Genomic DNA, 15,463 nt, shown 5'->3' on the forward strand with positions numbered 1-15,463 from the left:
AGACACATAGCTTCCTCAGAAGATTGAGGAACTGTCTTTTTCCCAAAAGCCTTCTCTCTCAGCAAACTTTTTCACAAGGGAGTCAAAAGTAATCTCTTTGCATTTGCTTGCAATGACTCAAGATAATTTGAGTAAATGGGATAAAGTGCCTTGGCAAACGCTGTAAGATGAATGTCTAGTTCAACATTAGTGACTTTGATATCATGCATAATAGAGCTTACTTCTGATGCCAAAGCAAGAGGATCATCATTTTTTAATTCGAGACTGAACAATTTAATCATCAATTGGACAATTTCAAGTTCAGAGTGCGAGTCATAGAGTTCCTTCAACTTCTGTAAGGCTTCAAAAGCATTTGAAAATGGTGAAATATGGTGACTCAACTCTTCATTTACAGATGCTGCAATCAATGCATAGGCCTTGCTGTTCTTGTTTTCCCAAATGGTGAATTTCTTGTCTGAGGTAGGCTTTGCAGGTTCATTATCTCCTTCTCCTACACAAACTCCTTTCCACAGCTCATTGAAAATGAGAGTGTGTTTTATGTTCCTCGACCTTTCAGTGTAGTTCTCTTTTCCCAAGAGAACTACTCCAACAATAAATATCAATGAATGCATTTTAAATATGTGTACTCTGTTGCCAATATAAAAAATTGTACTTCTGGTGGAGAAAAAATGCAGTTTTGGTGTAAAAATTGTAAAAAAATTGCACTCTGATATATAGGACAGAGGTATTACTTTAGGGAGTTGTTATTTGGGGAAGGTTTTATATGGGGAAGGTTGTATGAGGGAAAGGGTGATGATTGGACCGATGGGGATATGGTGGGGGAGGTTATATCTGCTGGGATAGGCGTATATGGGGAGGAGTTAACCGAGAACTGTAGCAGTGAGGATATACAAAAGCTGTGGCAGCGTTATATATTATGAGAGGAGGCGGTATGATACCTGTGTGGAGGCTTTGATACCGGTGAGGGTATTACGTATACTGTGTATAGGAGTATTGAAGCAGAGTATGGAAGATAGGGAGTATACCTCCGCAGTAATGGACAATGGATACCAAACGCAGTATTACAGTCAACGCAATAGACATTGATGTGAGTTTTATAACTGGAGGGAGTAATACAACAAAGCGAAAGGCAGAGTTATATAACTGTGTGAGGATGGTATAACCGATAAGTGGGAGGTGTGAAACACAGTCACGAGGATCAACCACTTTCCACAAATATTTAATGCTCAGACACTAGTGTTATAACTGTCTCAACGTAACACAGTCATGCCACCCGGTGGTCCATCTCATTAAATGTTGAGTTGTAAAACATTGTTTAGAATGTATACACAGTTATTGAAAAATCGGCATACCATTCGCTCCACAGTCACAACACTCCCGAGAGACGCACCAGCTCACCGTTCTGGCTTCAATGCACCATATCACCGCTTGATCTTCACTGTACCAGCCACACCATGCTTCCACACACACACAGATTAATACCCAACAATGCAGCAATATGAAACTGAAGTATGCAGATAGGATACTGCGTGCACAGCAAAAACGTAGAATTTTGACCAAATCAAGGAGACAACTCAAGTAAAGAACCGATGGCAGAGGAGTTACTGAGAAACACAAATGTAAATTTGGGCAGAATATGGCAGAAAACTGCGTGGAGTCAGAAAACTGAACAAGAGTTACAATGCAAAAAACTAATTTTGGGAGCTGGCTCTGATACCATGTCAAGCCAGGAGGTAACTCAATGCAAATTGTGTTTATTCATTAAAATTACTCATGGTTACATACAGGAGGGAGTGACTCTTGGGCTTCACCTCCTGCTGAGAGAAAGATGTAATGCCTCAGACCTGTAGAACGATCCATATGCAAGTTACCAAAATCATAAACACGTTGTCTCAGTTAAATTTGCTGAGAAGCCATTCTTCCAAAACAAAGATCATACTATCAGTGCAATGTTAAATATATGAAGAGAGAAATTTTGTAAAGCGATACTGCTATAGAACACTCGGAATAATTATGTTTGAAGGTACTTGTCCACAGTAGCTCCATTGAACAGAATAACGATATGAGCTAATCTCATTTGTTGAGCGATTCTGTCATATAAAAAGAAGTGACACCATTGAGCGATGGTCAAAGCCACACTCGTAAATTACGAACCATACACTTTTTCTGTGATATAAATATGTGAGCCACCAGGAAGATGTGTGGGCCACAGAGATAGATTATAGTTGGTGCGAGTTGCAATGTCGGAATATATTAATGCAATCTTCAAAAATGAACTTATACAAGCTTCAGAAATAACGTAAACAAATCAGTCATAATGAGCCATAGTAATTAGGCGACAGTCCAATCATATGCGAGAGAGCCACAAAATAATCATATGCAAGAGAGGTCCTGTATATGTGCGATAGCCACATTCCTCAAATAGAGTCCATTGAACCTTTTTGTCACCAACCCGAATGTTGAATGATGGAGAGAGAGATGTCAATATATATAGTTGAATGGTCACTCCTTGGATGATTACACTTGAAATCTCACGGAGGGAATCTTAATCTTGATTTTAAAATTCACTTTTAAAATATCTTCCTCCTTTTTAATAATTTTGCGCCCAATTAATATTTTGTTCAATATGATTTCTTTGACCAATTTATTATAAAAAAAATATTTCCCTTTGAAAATAATAATTCGAAATCTTTCTTCTGACCAATATAATTTATGGGACACAAGGGTTTGCTTTTGGGGACTTAGGGTTTCCCTTAGGGGAAATTCGTCCCAGAGCTGCCAAATTTCAACACTTACTTTATATGTTATTTGTTTTGGACTCCAAAATAATGATGAAAAGCTAATCATTGCTGCATTTCATGGGGATTGTTTTTCAAAGTTTTACAAATCTTAATGACTTTTTTACTGCCTCCATTGTAATTTGTATTCAGATCTGGCGAATTGAGGGACAAAGTTACAAACAAGCTAGTTGCTCAAAAATGGAACCTTTCAAATTTAATTGTTTAAGCATATAGAATGTTGAAAGAAAATATTTTCAATCTGCCATCATTTTTCTAAAGCAGAAGGAATCTTGACCCAGTGCTGCAGAATGCTGTTTCTGTATTTTCATCCAATTCTTGCTTTTCCAATGTTTCATGTTTTACTGAAATTGCGACTATCCTTTTTGCTCTCTTATTTCCTGGAAGAGTTATCTGCACACAGAAGATGCATGCTTATAGCTCTTCAATATTGTGCATCATTCAGATATTTTTCCAATGGCCAGGGATAGTGGCTTATAAATGCCATTATCAAATGATATACAAGGTATTGAATTTAGCAAGAAAAGTTTGTTTTGCAACTACAGGGAATTAAATCCCCTAGAAATCTCATGATTAATTCTCTGTAATTAACAATCAACATTTCTACATGCCTGAAAACCAGTCTAATGTTTCCGATGTTTTAACTATATTTTAGGTGGGCTTCTGCGAAACGTACAGCCCGAACTGATGGAAACTCTTCTTCAAGCTACAAAAGATGGGGACATGGATGCATTTCATGCTGTCTCTAGAAGGAATACAGAGCATATTGAGGAGGATATGGAATTAGAAGAAGATGAAAAAGAAGAAGTAATTGATGAGGAGGTGCGTATAATTCAGAGGACTTGAACGGGCTATGTTTAGTTCGATTAGTACTCCAATCTACCATCGATTATTAGGTAAGAAACACCATCTTAAGATCCTGTTACGGCAGAATACTTTGTATATGAAGTTTGCTCAGCCATTGCTGGAAATGCCCATAGGTGCTACCATATATGGAGATTGCAAAGCGATGGTCAGAAGGTCTGATTTCAGGGGATGCTTCAATCACAAAAGAAGTGTATTCGTTGTACAACATAGATTTTGATCGTCAGGTACTTGAAATTGTATTATCCTAAAGGTACCTTAATCTTTCTGGAAAAAGTAAAGAGAAAAAGAGAGAACAAAATAAAGAAGACAGAAACAAGGTAGAAAAGGAAAATCAGATATCTTGCAAAGCCATAATAAAAAGGAAAAGGCTTTTAAAATAAAAATGAGCCTCAGAGTTTAGTTTGCTTATTTTACTTCTAGCATGTAGGATTACTTCTCTGTCTCAACACACGTTTTAACAAATCTGGGTGCTGTTTAGGGTCATGCTATTGATGTGTTTTTTGGGAAAAAAACTAGTACCTTTTTATTAGTAAATAAAGAGAGTACACTCTAGATATGCTTATACAGAATTCTTCTACTTTTCTAATTGAGCATCAGTTTGTATTTCATCAGTTTTCTATCTTCCGGTTCCCAAGCCAAAAACCAAATTTCTTGCTTGTCTGATAAAAACTCGAGTAAGACTCATCATAAAGTATGACAAAAATACCTTACAGAACCAGCTACTGTTCTAAAAAATCTAAGGAGTCCATCTAGTGTGTTCCACGGGGACTCCCCCCCCCCCCTAGGGGTCTAGTTTCCTCGCTCCCCCGCGCTCTGGGGACTTGGGACGAGTAGGGGACGTTTCCCCACGCTCCCAAAATGGAGGAAACTCAGGGGGACGTGCCAGGGAAACTTTTCCCTTCCCTGAGGGGGCGTTTCCGAAAAGGGGGACGAGGGGGGACGTGGCACACCTTTAATGCATTAAAAACCATTTTAATTAACTAAACGCTGAACTTAATATTTAATTAAGAGTTAATTAACGTTTAGGGTTTTGGGAAATCGTTGTTTCATGTTATAAAAACATCACCCTGAACCATGAACAACACACTCACAGCCTTTGCAAGTTCGCTGAGCGCTCCACTCACAGCGTTGGATTTCACTGTTCGGATTTTAATAAACAGTGCCTGTATCATTATTGATTGTATTAGGAATTGTATACAAAAGGTAAATTACCTAAAAAAAGCCAGTGAATTAATACAATTTGTTGAAAGTGCAAGCTAGGAAAACCAAGAACTTGAATCGGTTCAATATGGGCTCTCCCCGTTCATGGTGATAGTAGGTTTAGGAAAAGAGCCTACTGTCACATGTTCTGAAAAGTGGATCTGACTATTTTGTTTCCAAGAACCAATTAACCACAAGTATGGGTGAAAAATCCGACCTGTAAAAACTTAAAAACTGCCTCCTTGACTACCATGCGTTGTGTTGATGAGACCTGACTGAAATATAATATTGTTGATATAATAAGACCTGATTAAAATACAGAATGTTAATATTCCACCAGCCACCCAACTACTTTCCTATATGATTTCTCAAAATTCTGCCCTGACATCTAATTTTGATCCCATGAGAACTTAAAGGGTTCAAAATATACATTCGCTCAAAGAAAGAAACCAGCAGGATCTGTAAAATGGAAACTAACTAAGCAGTCTAACAACATGAAAAGAAGAAAGTAACTTCCACTTACGTGTCTATCATTTTTTGCATGAGATTGCCGATGGAAAAATCTATGGCACAAGGTTATGGCTGTCGCAATGGTTACCTGGGAACTGAATAAACAATAGACAGTCAGCCTATTACTATATTAGGCCTATGGTCTTTACCTGTGGAAAAAGCATCCAGGTTCTGTTTAGTCCAAGTTCCAAAAATGATTTCTTTTAGACTTTTTCTCTAGGTTAGCAGTATCTAAAACAGAATTGTGAAGGTATATCAGACCTATGGGCTAGTCCTATGGAAGCATTGCCAAATAGGCTATTCATATATTAATATTATCAGTTGAAAATCTACGGCCTGCCTAACTAATATGTCAAGAACTTAGAAGTCCAGTTTCTCAAAATCATTATACATAATCCACTATAGTTCTGAGTTCTCTCTATGTTTAAGTTTTCTTCTAAGAAGGACAGTTCTCTCTTTGTTTAAGTTTTCTTTTAAGAAGGATTGTGTAAATTTTCAAATTCATTGCTTTCTTGCTCCAGGAATTCATATCAATGATCATGCTTTGCAGCTTTTCAATTCAAACCAAATTGTCATAGTGGACTCAATTAATAAATTATATTTTATATTTATAAATTTTTAAGACCCTGACACTCCCCCACGTTTCCTAAAAAATGGTAGGGAGCTTTTGCATAGGCCGCTCCTGCGCCCCCTCGCTCCCTCGCCCCCTCGTCCCGGAACCTTGGTGGAACATTGCTTTTAAGTTTTAATACCAAAACTAAAGATATCAATAGTTTTTAAATAGGAATTGAAACCAGCATTGTATATCCAACATTTAAGGAAAATATTTAGTTATCTATATGCAGCTGAGATTCAGCTGCCAGTTTTAAAAACCGGAACAAGTCTTTGCAGAAGTCACCTATTGAACTAGATTCGATGAACTGTTTAAAAAAATACATAAAATAATAAACTTTTAATGGAAAAATACTTTTAAGATTCCAAACCATTAAAGAAAAAACATGCAAAGTTTTCTCATCTATATAACATGTAAGGGTGAATATATCAAAATGGCACCAAGTGCAATATATATATCAGCAACAAAATACATAATCAATGAGGTTCTAAATGGCCTTTGGAGTCCAGTTACCACCCAAACTAGCAGCCTTGCCAAGGTCCTTGCAAGATGCTGAAATGGCACACACAAGACGAGTCCCGACTGTCACCTCAACACGAGTCCCCACTTTTTAAGTTCAACTCCTACCTAAATGGCTATGGCAAGATACTCGTGTGAGATATTTCACCCAACAATTAGTAGACTAGTGCCTTCAATGGAGTCCTGGGTGAAGATAGGAGTTAATTCTTTTTAATTATGCTGATTTGAAATGTTATTTATTCAGAAAAGCAATGCAGACCAGCAAGGAAATTTACTCTCAACTCAAGATATTAAACATGTAAACAATTCAAAAGAGTAAACAATTAATATACTTGCCAAATATATAAGTTATTCTTGAAGCGTACCTTTGGTAATGGGCTGTCTTGTGTTATTTTGTTTGCTGTCCTGTGATTGCAGATCTAAAAAGATGCAGGATAAAACACAAAAGCCAACAAATAAAGTCTCTTTTCAAGGTCACCCAAAAGTGTATGCACACTCTATATTCATAATTTATAGGTGGGGGAAGGTAGGATAGCAATGATAGATAAACTTGACCCTTTATAAGCTTCAAATCTGCAAAAATCTGCATTTTCAGCAAGCTAGAAACTTGTTGCAGACGTTTAGCGGTCAATTACTCAGTAGGTGAAAATCCAGAATATTATTCCAGCTGATAATTTAACTTTCTAGTGGCTGGAATAAACCCTAAATAGCCCCAGAACAATGATATAAATTTGAGAAAATAATATGGAAACTACTACAAGGGTTTGGATGATATATACTTGCTTGGAAATGGCCCGTGTACCTTGAAATTTGTTGAATCTAAAGTATGTATTGTTGTAAATTAACGCAGATTTTCAAAATGAATTCAATCTATCTCATGAAATAGTTGAAATTTCTAGCATCGGACAAGAACTTCTATATAGTTCTAAGTGTCAAGACGTGTGGAAAATATCTGGAATTATTGAAGTGTTTTTTATAAAAGTGAGTTTAATTTAATAAAATGTAAAGGCTTTTACATTAGTGAATTAGATGAATCTTGACCATTGATCTCAAGTGAGTTGAGACATAATCTCAACTGTCAATCACTTTGGAGATTAAGGTTAATTGATTCAGTCATAAATCAAGATTATAAAAGCAATGCTAGATGAAGGAGAAGGAAACATAAGAAACTCAAAGTGACTCAAACACAAAGGATAGTGACTTAAGGAGTAACTCAGTGAGTGTTCAGGCTAAGGGAGATAGGAAACAGTGCAATAGCAAGAAGTAATTCAAATTCAGGAAATAAGTGGAGTTTGTACAACAAGGACGCAATATAGATTTTTTGAGTACAAGATCTGTAGCAAGAGAGCACCTAGTTGTATGTGTAAAGCCATACTAGTGTTGGAGAGGTTGCATGTGTTGTAGCAAGGGCGGATCGGGCCACATAGGGCGAGGATAGTTCGCATGATCTGCACAAATACAGTTGCAGGCCATATGTGTGATGTGGGTTTTGCAACAACAAGGCCGCATGTGTAGAGAAGGGGCTATATGAGGGTTGTGTTACCCACCACTTTGTGGGTAATATCCCTAGGAGAAATTTTTTCTACAAGATGGTCCTCAGCTGGCAGCCAGCAGCCCCTTGCAGCCACCAGCTAGCTTATTGTGCCATTTCCTCTGCCGCTTGAGCCAACCATGTGGTCCCTCACTCATCTGCCATGATCGTATGTTTGAAGGTAGGCCTCCCTAATCTAAATGCATGCCTTGTCATTTGGAAATTGAGTATTGTAGTTTTCTTATCATGGACACTTCTAGGCCTGGATTAATGGGGGGATTCGGTGGAAAGAATGGGCTAGGTCTGTGCTTTTATCCCCTAGACCCCTTCTAGGAATTAACATTGGATTCTAGTCCCATGAGATCTCTTTTACTGACCATTTGGTTTCAGGGATGGCATTTCACGGGAAACCCTGATTTTGGTTGCGTGGTCCCGCTCACTTATTCGCTTATATTACCATTTTTCCATTTATTACCACCCCATCCATCATTTCTTCCACCTGGGTCCTCATAGGGTTAGCTCACCACTTCCCCTTGCCCACACCTTGGGTCATGGCTTGGAATGAAGCCCGGAGGTTGATGTAGTTGAAAGGAAAGTTAAAAGCATATATGGTCACACACAACAGGAAAAGTACCATAAAATGCAAAAGATGGTCAGGGCAAAAACATTTAGCACGTGGGCAAAGGCCAATACATGAGCTCTACCCCATCATCATGGTCATCACCCTAGTTCCGACAGATTCTATGAGCCTTCTTCATCATATAGGAATCCATCACTGCCCCAACCCCTGGTGAGCAATGAACCGCCCCACCTTAAAGGGGGAGAATTCACTGCTATATCTCATACATCATGCTCTAACCCCTTGAGCCCTAAGCAATTAATTAAATAAAATCATAAAAAGGCAAAAGGCATATAAAGAGGGGTGGAGAAATCAAGGTTGGGGCACCTCATGTTCCACGATTGCTCCCTCCTACACATTATAAACCTAAGTGTGGGCTTCCCTCTTATTAGCTACCCTTATACCCCAACATGTGACCCAGGGCTACCTGTTCTCATTGCCTACTTCATTCACCTATCTGTCACATGCCACCACCTTTTGACGGATGTACCTTGACTATATTATCCCCTTTAGAGGTAGAAACCACCTAATAGGATACTTGGTTAACCCCATTAGGAGGTTAGGAGACATTGGCACATCCCGAAGCCCATTATGGAAGGGTAGGCCATTATGAAGTCCCCACCTGTGGTCCATGATTAAGTAAGCTCATTTGCTCGATTTCTCTAATAAATTGTTGTAGGGTCAGTGTTGAGAGCCATGGGCCTCCACAACAACAGATTGCATTTCATGGATCCCCACAGCCATTTAGAGATTTCTCATGGTTCACTTATTGGACGAGGAGGATGCACCTAATCCATCATGCCCAGCTGGTCCCAGATCTACACCATACACTTGGCAGATGATCCATGATTTCTACAATGATGAGGCATCTCCTACATTATCATCCTAGCCCTTGCAGAGAATCTACATGCATATTTGATTCATATGGAGACCCATGGGGTCATTTATGTGCCCTCAGACCCACTGGGAGCACCGCAGGTCTACTACATGGAGAACAAGGGGCCACCCCCTTCTCCATCATATTCTGAGGAATTTATTCCTCAGTATGGCACTTCAGGACATTATTAGGTCTTTGGAGGGCCCCACGACATGTACCTATTATTATTTGGCCCCTTGTGAGGCTTATTTTTACACTTGTGAGCTAGTTTGGTGGGCTTGTCACCAATAGGGGTTTTATTTGCACATTATTTTATCATTAGGGGCTAATGTAGGTCCATAGGCTAATTCGAACTCCTTAGGAGGCTATATATTGATGTTAGATACATTCATTTGGATCATCACTTGACTTGGAATCTTTCTAATCATAAATAACTTCACATTTTTTCCTTGGAGGATATTTTTGGAGATGAATGAATTTTGACGTATGGATTTGGGCTATTTTTCTTGTCTTGAAGCTTTGTCTTGCAAACGAAATGCTGGTTGGATATATTCTATAACATTGTAAGTAAATTGTGACGTTGTTATTATCGTTGCCACATACTGCTAAAATTAAGGCTAGTTGTTGCATAATTGAAATGTGGAATTAAGCATGTTTTAGTTAATTTAATGTATGGTCCAATGTTATATGAATGAAATTTCCTAGAGATTATTTGTCTCGATAAGCTAGAATCATTTGCTTTTGAAGTATAAATGCTTGAAGGTCACTTTTATTTTCTTTCTCTCAACATTGGATGAAGTTGACTTTCCGGGCCTCCTTGATCAAGAAACCAAGTTCTTACTCATCATCATCCTTGACACCATATCCCCAATTGAATTAGGCACTGATCCCTCGAAAAGGGTGATCATTTTAACCCTCTTTTTACCCTTTTTCCCTAGGTCTAGCCCCATTGGGTCACCTAGGGCATCAATTTCCTAGGAATTGACCCAAGGAAAAATTTCGATCTCCTACCGGCTACTGCACTGTTGGGCCCCCTCCCTCTCCAAATTTTAGGCAAGTCTAACAGTGGAATCTCTAGGAAGCCCAAGCCTTAGCTCTAGGATCAAATTCTGCCTAGGCATCCCCAAGGCTAGACCTCAACATGATCAATTCAACTTTTTGAAGTAAATATTCTTGTTTGGTCCTTTCCTTTCACCTTGTCCAAGATAGGAACATCATTGGTTGCTACATTCCATCTTTGAACCTGGAATGGGTCCACTTGGCCTAGTGTGGTCCCACTTCTCAATAAAGATTATTTGTGAAGGACCATTTGTGAATCCAAGTTTCCCAAGGACTATAGGGATTGAGAACCTCATTTATAAGCGTATTCCTTCTCCCTCAAACCTCTAATCCTCACCCCTTACCCCTGGAGGACCAAGTCCCTTGCTTAAGGAGCAAGCAAGTTCCATTCTTCACTCCATCCTTGGGAAAGGTTTTCCAAGGTCACTTTCCACCTATCCATGGACATATACTTTAGAAGTGATCCCTACACTACCGGGACTCCTCCCATCTGTGAAAGTCCGTAAAGAGCAGGGAGACTTCGCTGTGGTGACAGTGGGTTGAGCCTCCATTGTTTCCCTTAACCTAGCAGTTCCCTCTTAGGAACCCCTTTTAGGTCCCCTACTGGTTTGAGTGGTAACATTTCTGGCGCCGTTGCCGAGGACACAAAACGTGTGTTTTGTTCCCCATACGACATATTGACATATCATTATTGGCGTCTCCATTGGTAGAACGAAGCCCTAGTTCTTCATTGGACTTTAAGGCCAATGCTTGTAGGGTAAAGCAAGCATTTTTCTAGACATCTTTAATTTCACTCTGGCGACTCCTACATATGTTTCATGTATACCTTAAATAAGTTGTCATTCTTTTGTAAATTTCCCGCCTTGGACATTGCTAGTAGCCCTGGACATCCTAATCATGTCGCAGGATGAATGCTATGTGGGATGCCCGTGTTTGACGGTGATCCACTCTCCACAATTAACCACGTAGAAAGATGTAATTCACATACTTCAAGAGAGAAGGTTGTCCACCAAGATGTCCTTATGTTATTATTCATGGGATCTCTCGGTGGTCATAACTCATGGCTGCATGATCGTGAACCTAGGAGCATCTCATCTATTGAAGAGTTTGTTGATGGCTTTCTTAGACATTTTCAAGTACATCCTCCATTAAGAATCCAAGAGGAAGCCCTCATCGAGACATTAAGAATCTAGGTAATGAGCAAGAAGACGAGTCCTCCTTGGGTCCACATGATGAAAATGATGATTTTGAAGACACATATGCTGGGAAGGATGAATTTATGGAAAGTGAAATTGAGACCAACCCTACCTTTCTCAAGGATATTACTCCCGATGAATCCTCTTTTGAAAACCTTGAGAGAGATGATCTTGTTAGCCCCTTGAAATATGACATTGAAGATTATTTCCACATTGAAAAGGAGAAATGGGAAATTGTTGGTCCTAAATTTGATTGTGCTCCCATTTACGACACCGACAAGGAGGATGAGGATGAGATTGGTCTTCCATTCCCCTCAACCACTATTTATGATGACATACCCATTGATATCGTTGGGAAGGAGAATCTTCATTTTCCTTTGCTTAGAGAGGGGCAGTTGGAAGTGATCAATTTTCCTTTTAAAAGAGACCCAAACTTTGATAATAAGGAAATTGATAAGGCTCCCACTTCTCTTGAGTATGATGCAATGTTCAAATGATTTTAGCCTTTAGATTATGATTTTGGGAAAGCGCAACCCGTTGAATGCATTATTTATTTCTCCCTTTTTCCTATTGGTCATCATCTTGTGTCTTTGTCAGGTGATTCGCTTACCCCTTGTCATATGATCTCAGTGAATTGTGAGCCTTTCCCAAAGTTGCACGAAGCGGGGATGCGGAAGCGTCATTTTCCAAAAATCTAGGAAGCAAAGCGTATGCTATATATATATATATATATTTTGCATTTATACTCAAAACAAACATCCCAAACAGGCGGAAGCGCGCTTCCGGGGATGCTTCCTGGACGCATCCGCACGGGACGCGCTTTGGGCCTTGGAACTGGGGGAGGGGGGACGCTTCCTGCAACTATGGTCCTTACCCCCGCCCGAATATAGTATCAAGGAAGAGCCCTTTATCAATTATTCTTTTCCTCCTTGGATGCACCCTCAGGGGTTTGATCACTTTTGATCACTCCATGGTCTCCCCTCTCTAGTGTAATCATCATGTGCAACCTACTTGTGTTTCTCCATCTCTTCAATCTCCCTTTCCCACTAATCATAACCCAATGAAGGCCATAAGCCGTGATATAAATAATAAGGACAACGGTGGAAGTGATATGCTAGAGGTGGCCATCCATCAAAAGCTTATGAGCTTGGTTGCGGACATCTCTATATTTTGGTTGCAAGAGAAGATCTCATGGACTAAATTACATGCTTTTCTTATCTCTTCTCACATAATCGTCCATGTGTGGGCATCATATTTTCCCACCTTTCGCCCGCAACATCCTCCATGTGTTTGGGTTTGCATTTGCTTTAAGGTTTGCTGCATGAGTAATCTCACAAGCAAACATATTTATCTTGACTTGATGACATGTTGGTTGCATTGGATTTATGATTACAATTAATATAGCTTCGTCCTCTGCATGACAGGGTAGGATGCATTGCATGCTCATTTTACATTAGAAGTAACATTGTGATATTTCTCATGGTAGATTAGCTGCACTTAGATTAAAATTTGCATATTTTATTTTTTCTGTTGATTTTATGCCCTAACATACTAGCACGTGCGATCATGAGACACTGCGAAATCATGCTGCCCCGTGTTTTTCCACTTATTATATGTGCAGGTGACAGGCCTACGGTAACCAAGAGATTGCTGGAGTTTGTGTGACCTCCTGTTCGAGTAGCTTTACCCACTTCTTCAAGAGATCATGTCCCAGTTGGAGCCAGATGTTACCCACCATTTTTTGGGTAATATCCCTAGGAGAATTTTTTTCTCCAAGATGGTCCTCAGCCAGCAGCCAACAACCCCTTGCAGCTACCACCTAGCTTATTGTGCCATTTTCTCCGCCACTTGAGCTAGCCATGTGGTCCCTCACCATTTTCCATGATCGTATGTTTGAAGATGGGCCTCCCGAATCTAAAGGTATGCCTTGTCATTTGAAAATTGAGTATTGTAGTTTGCTTATCATGGACACTTCTGGGCATCGATTAATGGGGGGATTCGGCAGAAAGAATGGGCTAGGTCTGTGCCGTTGTCCCCTAGACCCCTTATAGGAATTAACCTTGGATTCTAGTCCCATGGGATCTCTTTTACAAACCATTTCGTTTCAGAGATGGCATTTCACAGGAAACCGCGATCTTGGTTGTGTGGTCCCGCTCACTTATTCGCTTATATTACCATTTTTCCATTTATTATCACCCCATCCATCATTCTCCCACTTGGGTCCACATAGGGTTAGCTCACCCCTTCCCCTTGCCCACACCTTGGGTCATGCCCTGGAATGAAGCTCGAAGATTGACGCAACTGAAAAGAAAGTTAAAAGCATATATGGCCACATTCAACAAGAAAAGTACCATAAAATGCAAAAGATGGTCGGAACAAAAACATTTAGCACGTGGGCAAAAGCCAATACATGAGCTCTACCCCATCATCATGGCCATCACCTTGGTTCCAACATGTTCTATGAGCCTTTTTCATCATATAGGAATGCATGACTGTCCCAACCCCTGGTGGGCGATGAACAGCCCCACCTTAAAGGGGGGAGAATTCACTGCTATATCTCATACATCATGCTCTAACCCCTTGAGCCCCGAGCAGTTAATCAAAGAAAATCATAGAAAGGCAAAAGGCATATAAATAGGGATGGAAAAATCAAGGCCGGGGCACATCATGTTCCACAATTGCTCCCTCCTACACATTATAAACCCAAGTGTGGGGTTCCCTCATAATAGCTACCCTTGTACCCCAGCATGTGACCCAGGGTTGCCCCTTCTCATTCCCTACTTCATTCACCTATTTGTCACATGCCACCACCTTTTGATGGATGTACCTTGAATATATTATCCCCTTTAGAGGTAGAAACCGCCTAATAGGATACTTGGTTAACCCCATTAGGAGTTTAGGAGACATTGGCACAACCTGAAGCCCATTATGGAAGGGCAGGCCATTATGAAGCCCCCACCTGTGGTCCATGATTAGGTAAGCTCATTTGCTCTATTTCTCTAATGAATTGTTGTACTGGAAGCGTATGGGAAGCATTGGATCTTATGCAGGATTGTAGATGGTTCGATTTGGGGTTTGGTCGCCCTACATTGGGTCTTAATCCTCCAGAGGGCTACATTGGCACATATAGGGTGAGCGTTGAGAGCCTTGGGCCTCCACAACAACAGATTGCACTTCATGGATCCCCACAACCATTCAAAGATTACTCATGGTTCACTTATTGGACGAAGAGGATGCACCTGATCCATCATGCTCAACTGGTCCCAGATCTACACCATACACTTGGCAGATGATCTAGGACTTCTACGATGATGTGTCATCTCTTACATTATCATGCTAGCCCTTGCAGAGGATCTACATGCATCTCTGATTCATAGGGAGACCCATGGGATCATTTATGTGCCCTCAAACCCACTGGGAGCACCACAGGTCTACTACTTCGAGAACAAGGGGCCACCGCCTTGTCCATCATATTCCGAGGAATTTATTCCTTAGTATGGCACTTTAGGATATTATTAGGGCTTTGGAGGGCCCCACGACATGTACATATTATTATTTGGCCGCTTGTGAGGCTTATTTTTACACTTGTGAGCTAGTTTGGTGGGCTTGCCACCAATAGGGATTTTATTTGCACATTATTTTATCATTAGGGGTTAATGTAGGCCCATAGGTTA

General features: G+C 40.1%; 1 protein-coding gene across 1 annotated transcript in view; it reads left to right on the plus strand.

The window, feature by feature from the left end:
* LOC149165065 (kinesin-like protein) overlaps nt 1–15,463 on the plus strand; it is a 115,377-nt gene that overhangs the window by 67,382 nt on the left and 32,532 nt on the right. The window contains exons 4-5 of the mRNA XM_089432226.1: nt 3,454–3,620; nt 3,779–3,889. Coding sequence (XP_089288352.1) covers nt 3,454–3,620; nt 3,779–3,889 — 278 coding nt within the window. The remainder of the gene's footprint in view (nt 1–3,453; nt 3,621–3,778; nt 3,890–15,463) is intronic.

This window comes from Pinus tabuliformis, chromosome 5_1 (assembly GCF_031772625.1).
Source record: "Pinus tabuliformis cultivar Carrire ecotype Pingquan chromosome 5_1, CPIR1, whole genome shotgun sequence".
NCBI lineage: Eukaryota > Viridiplantae > Streptophyta > Pinopsida > Pinales > Pinaceae > Pinus > Pinus tabuliformis.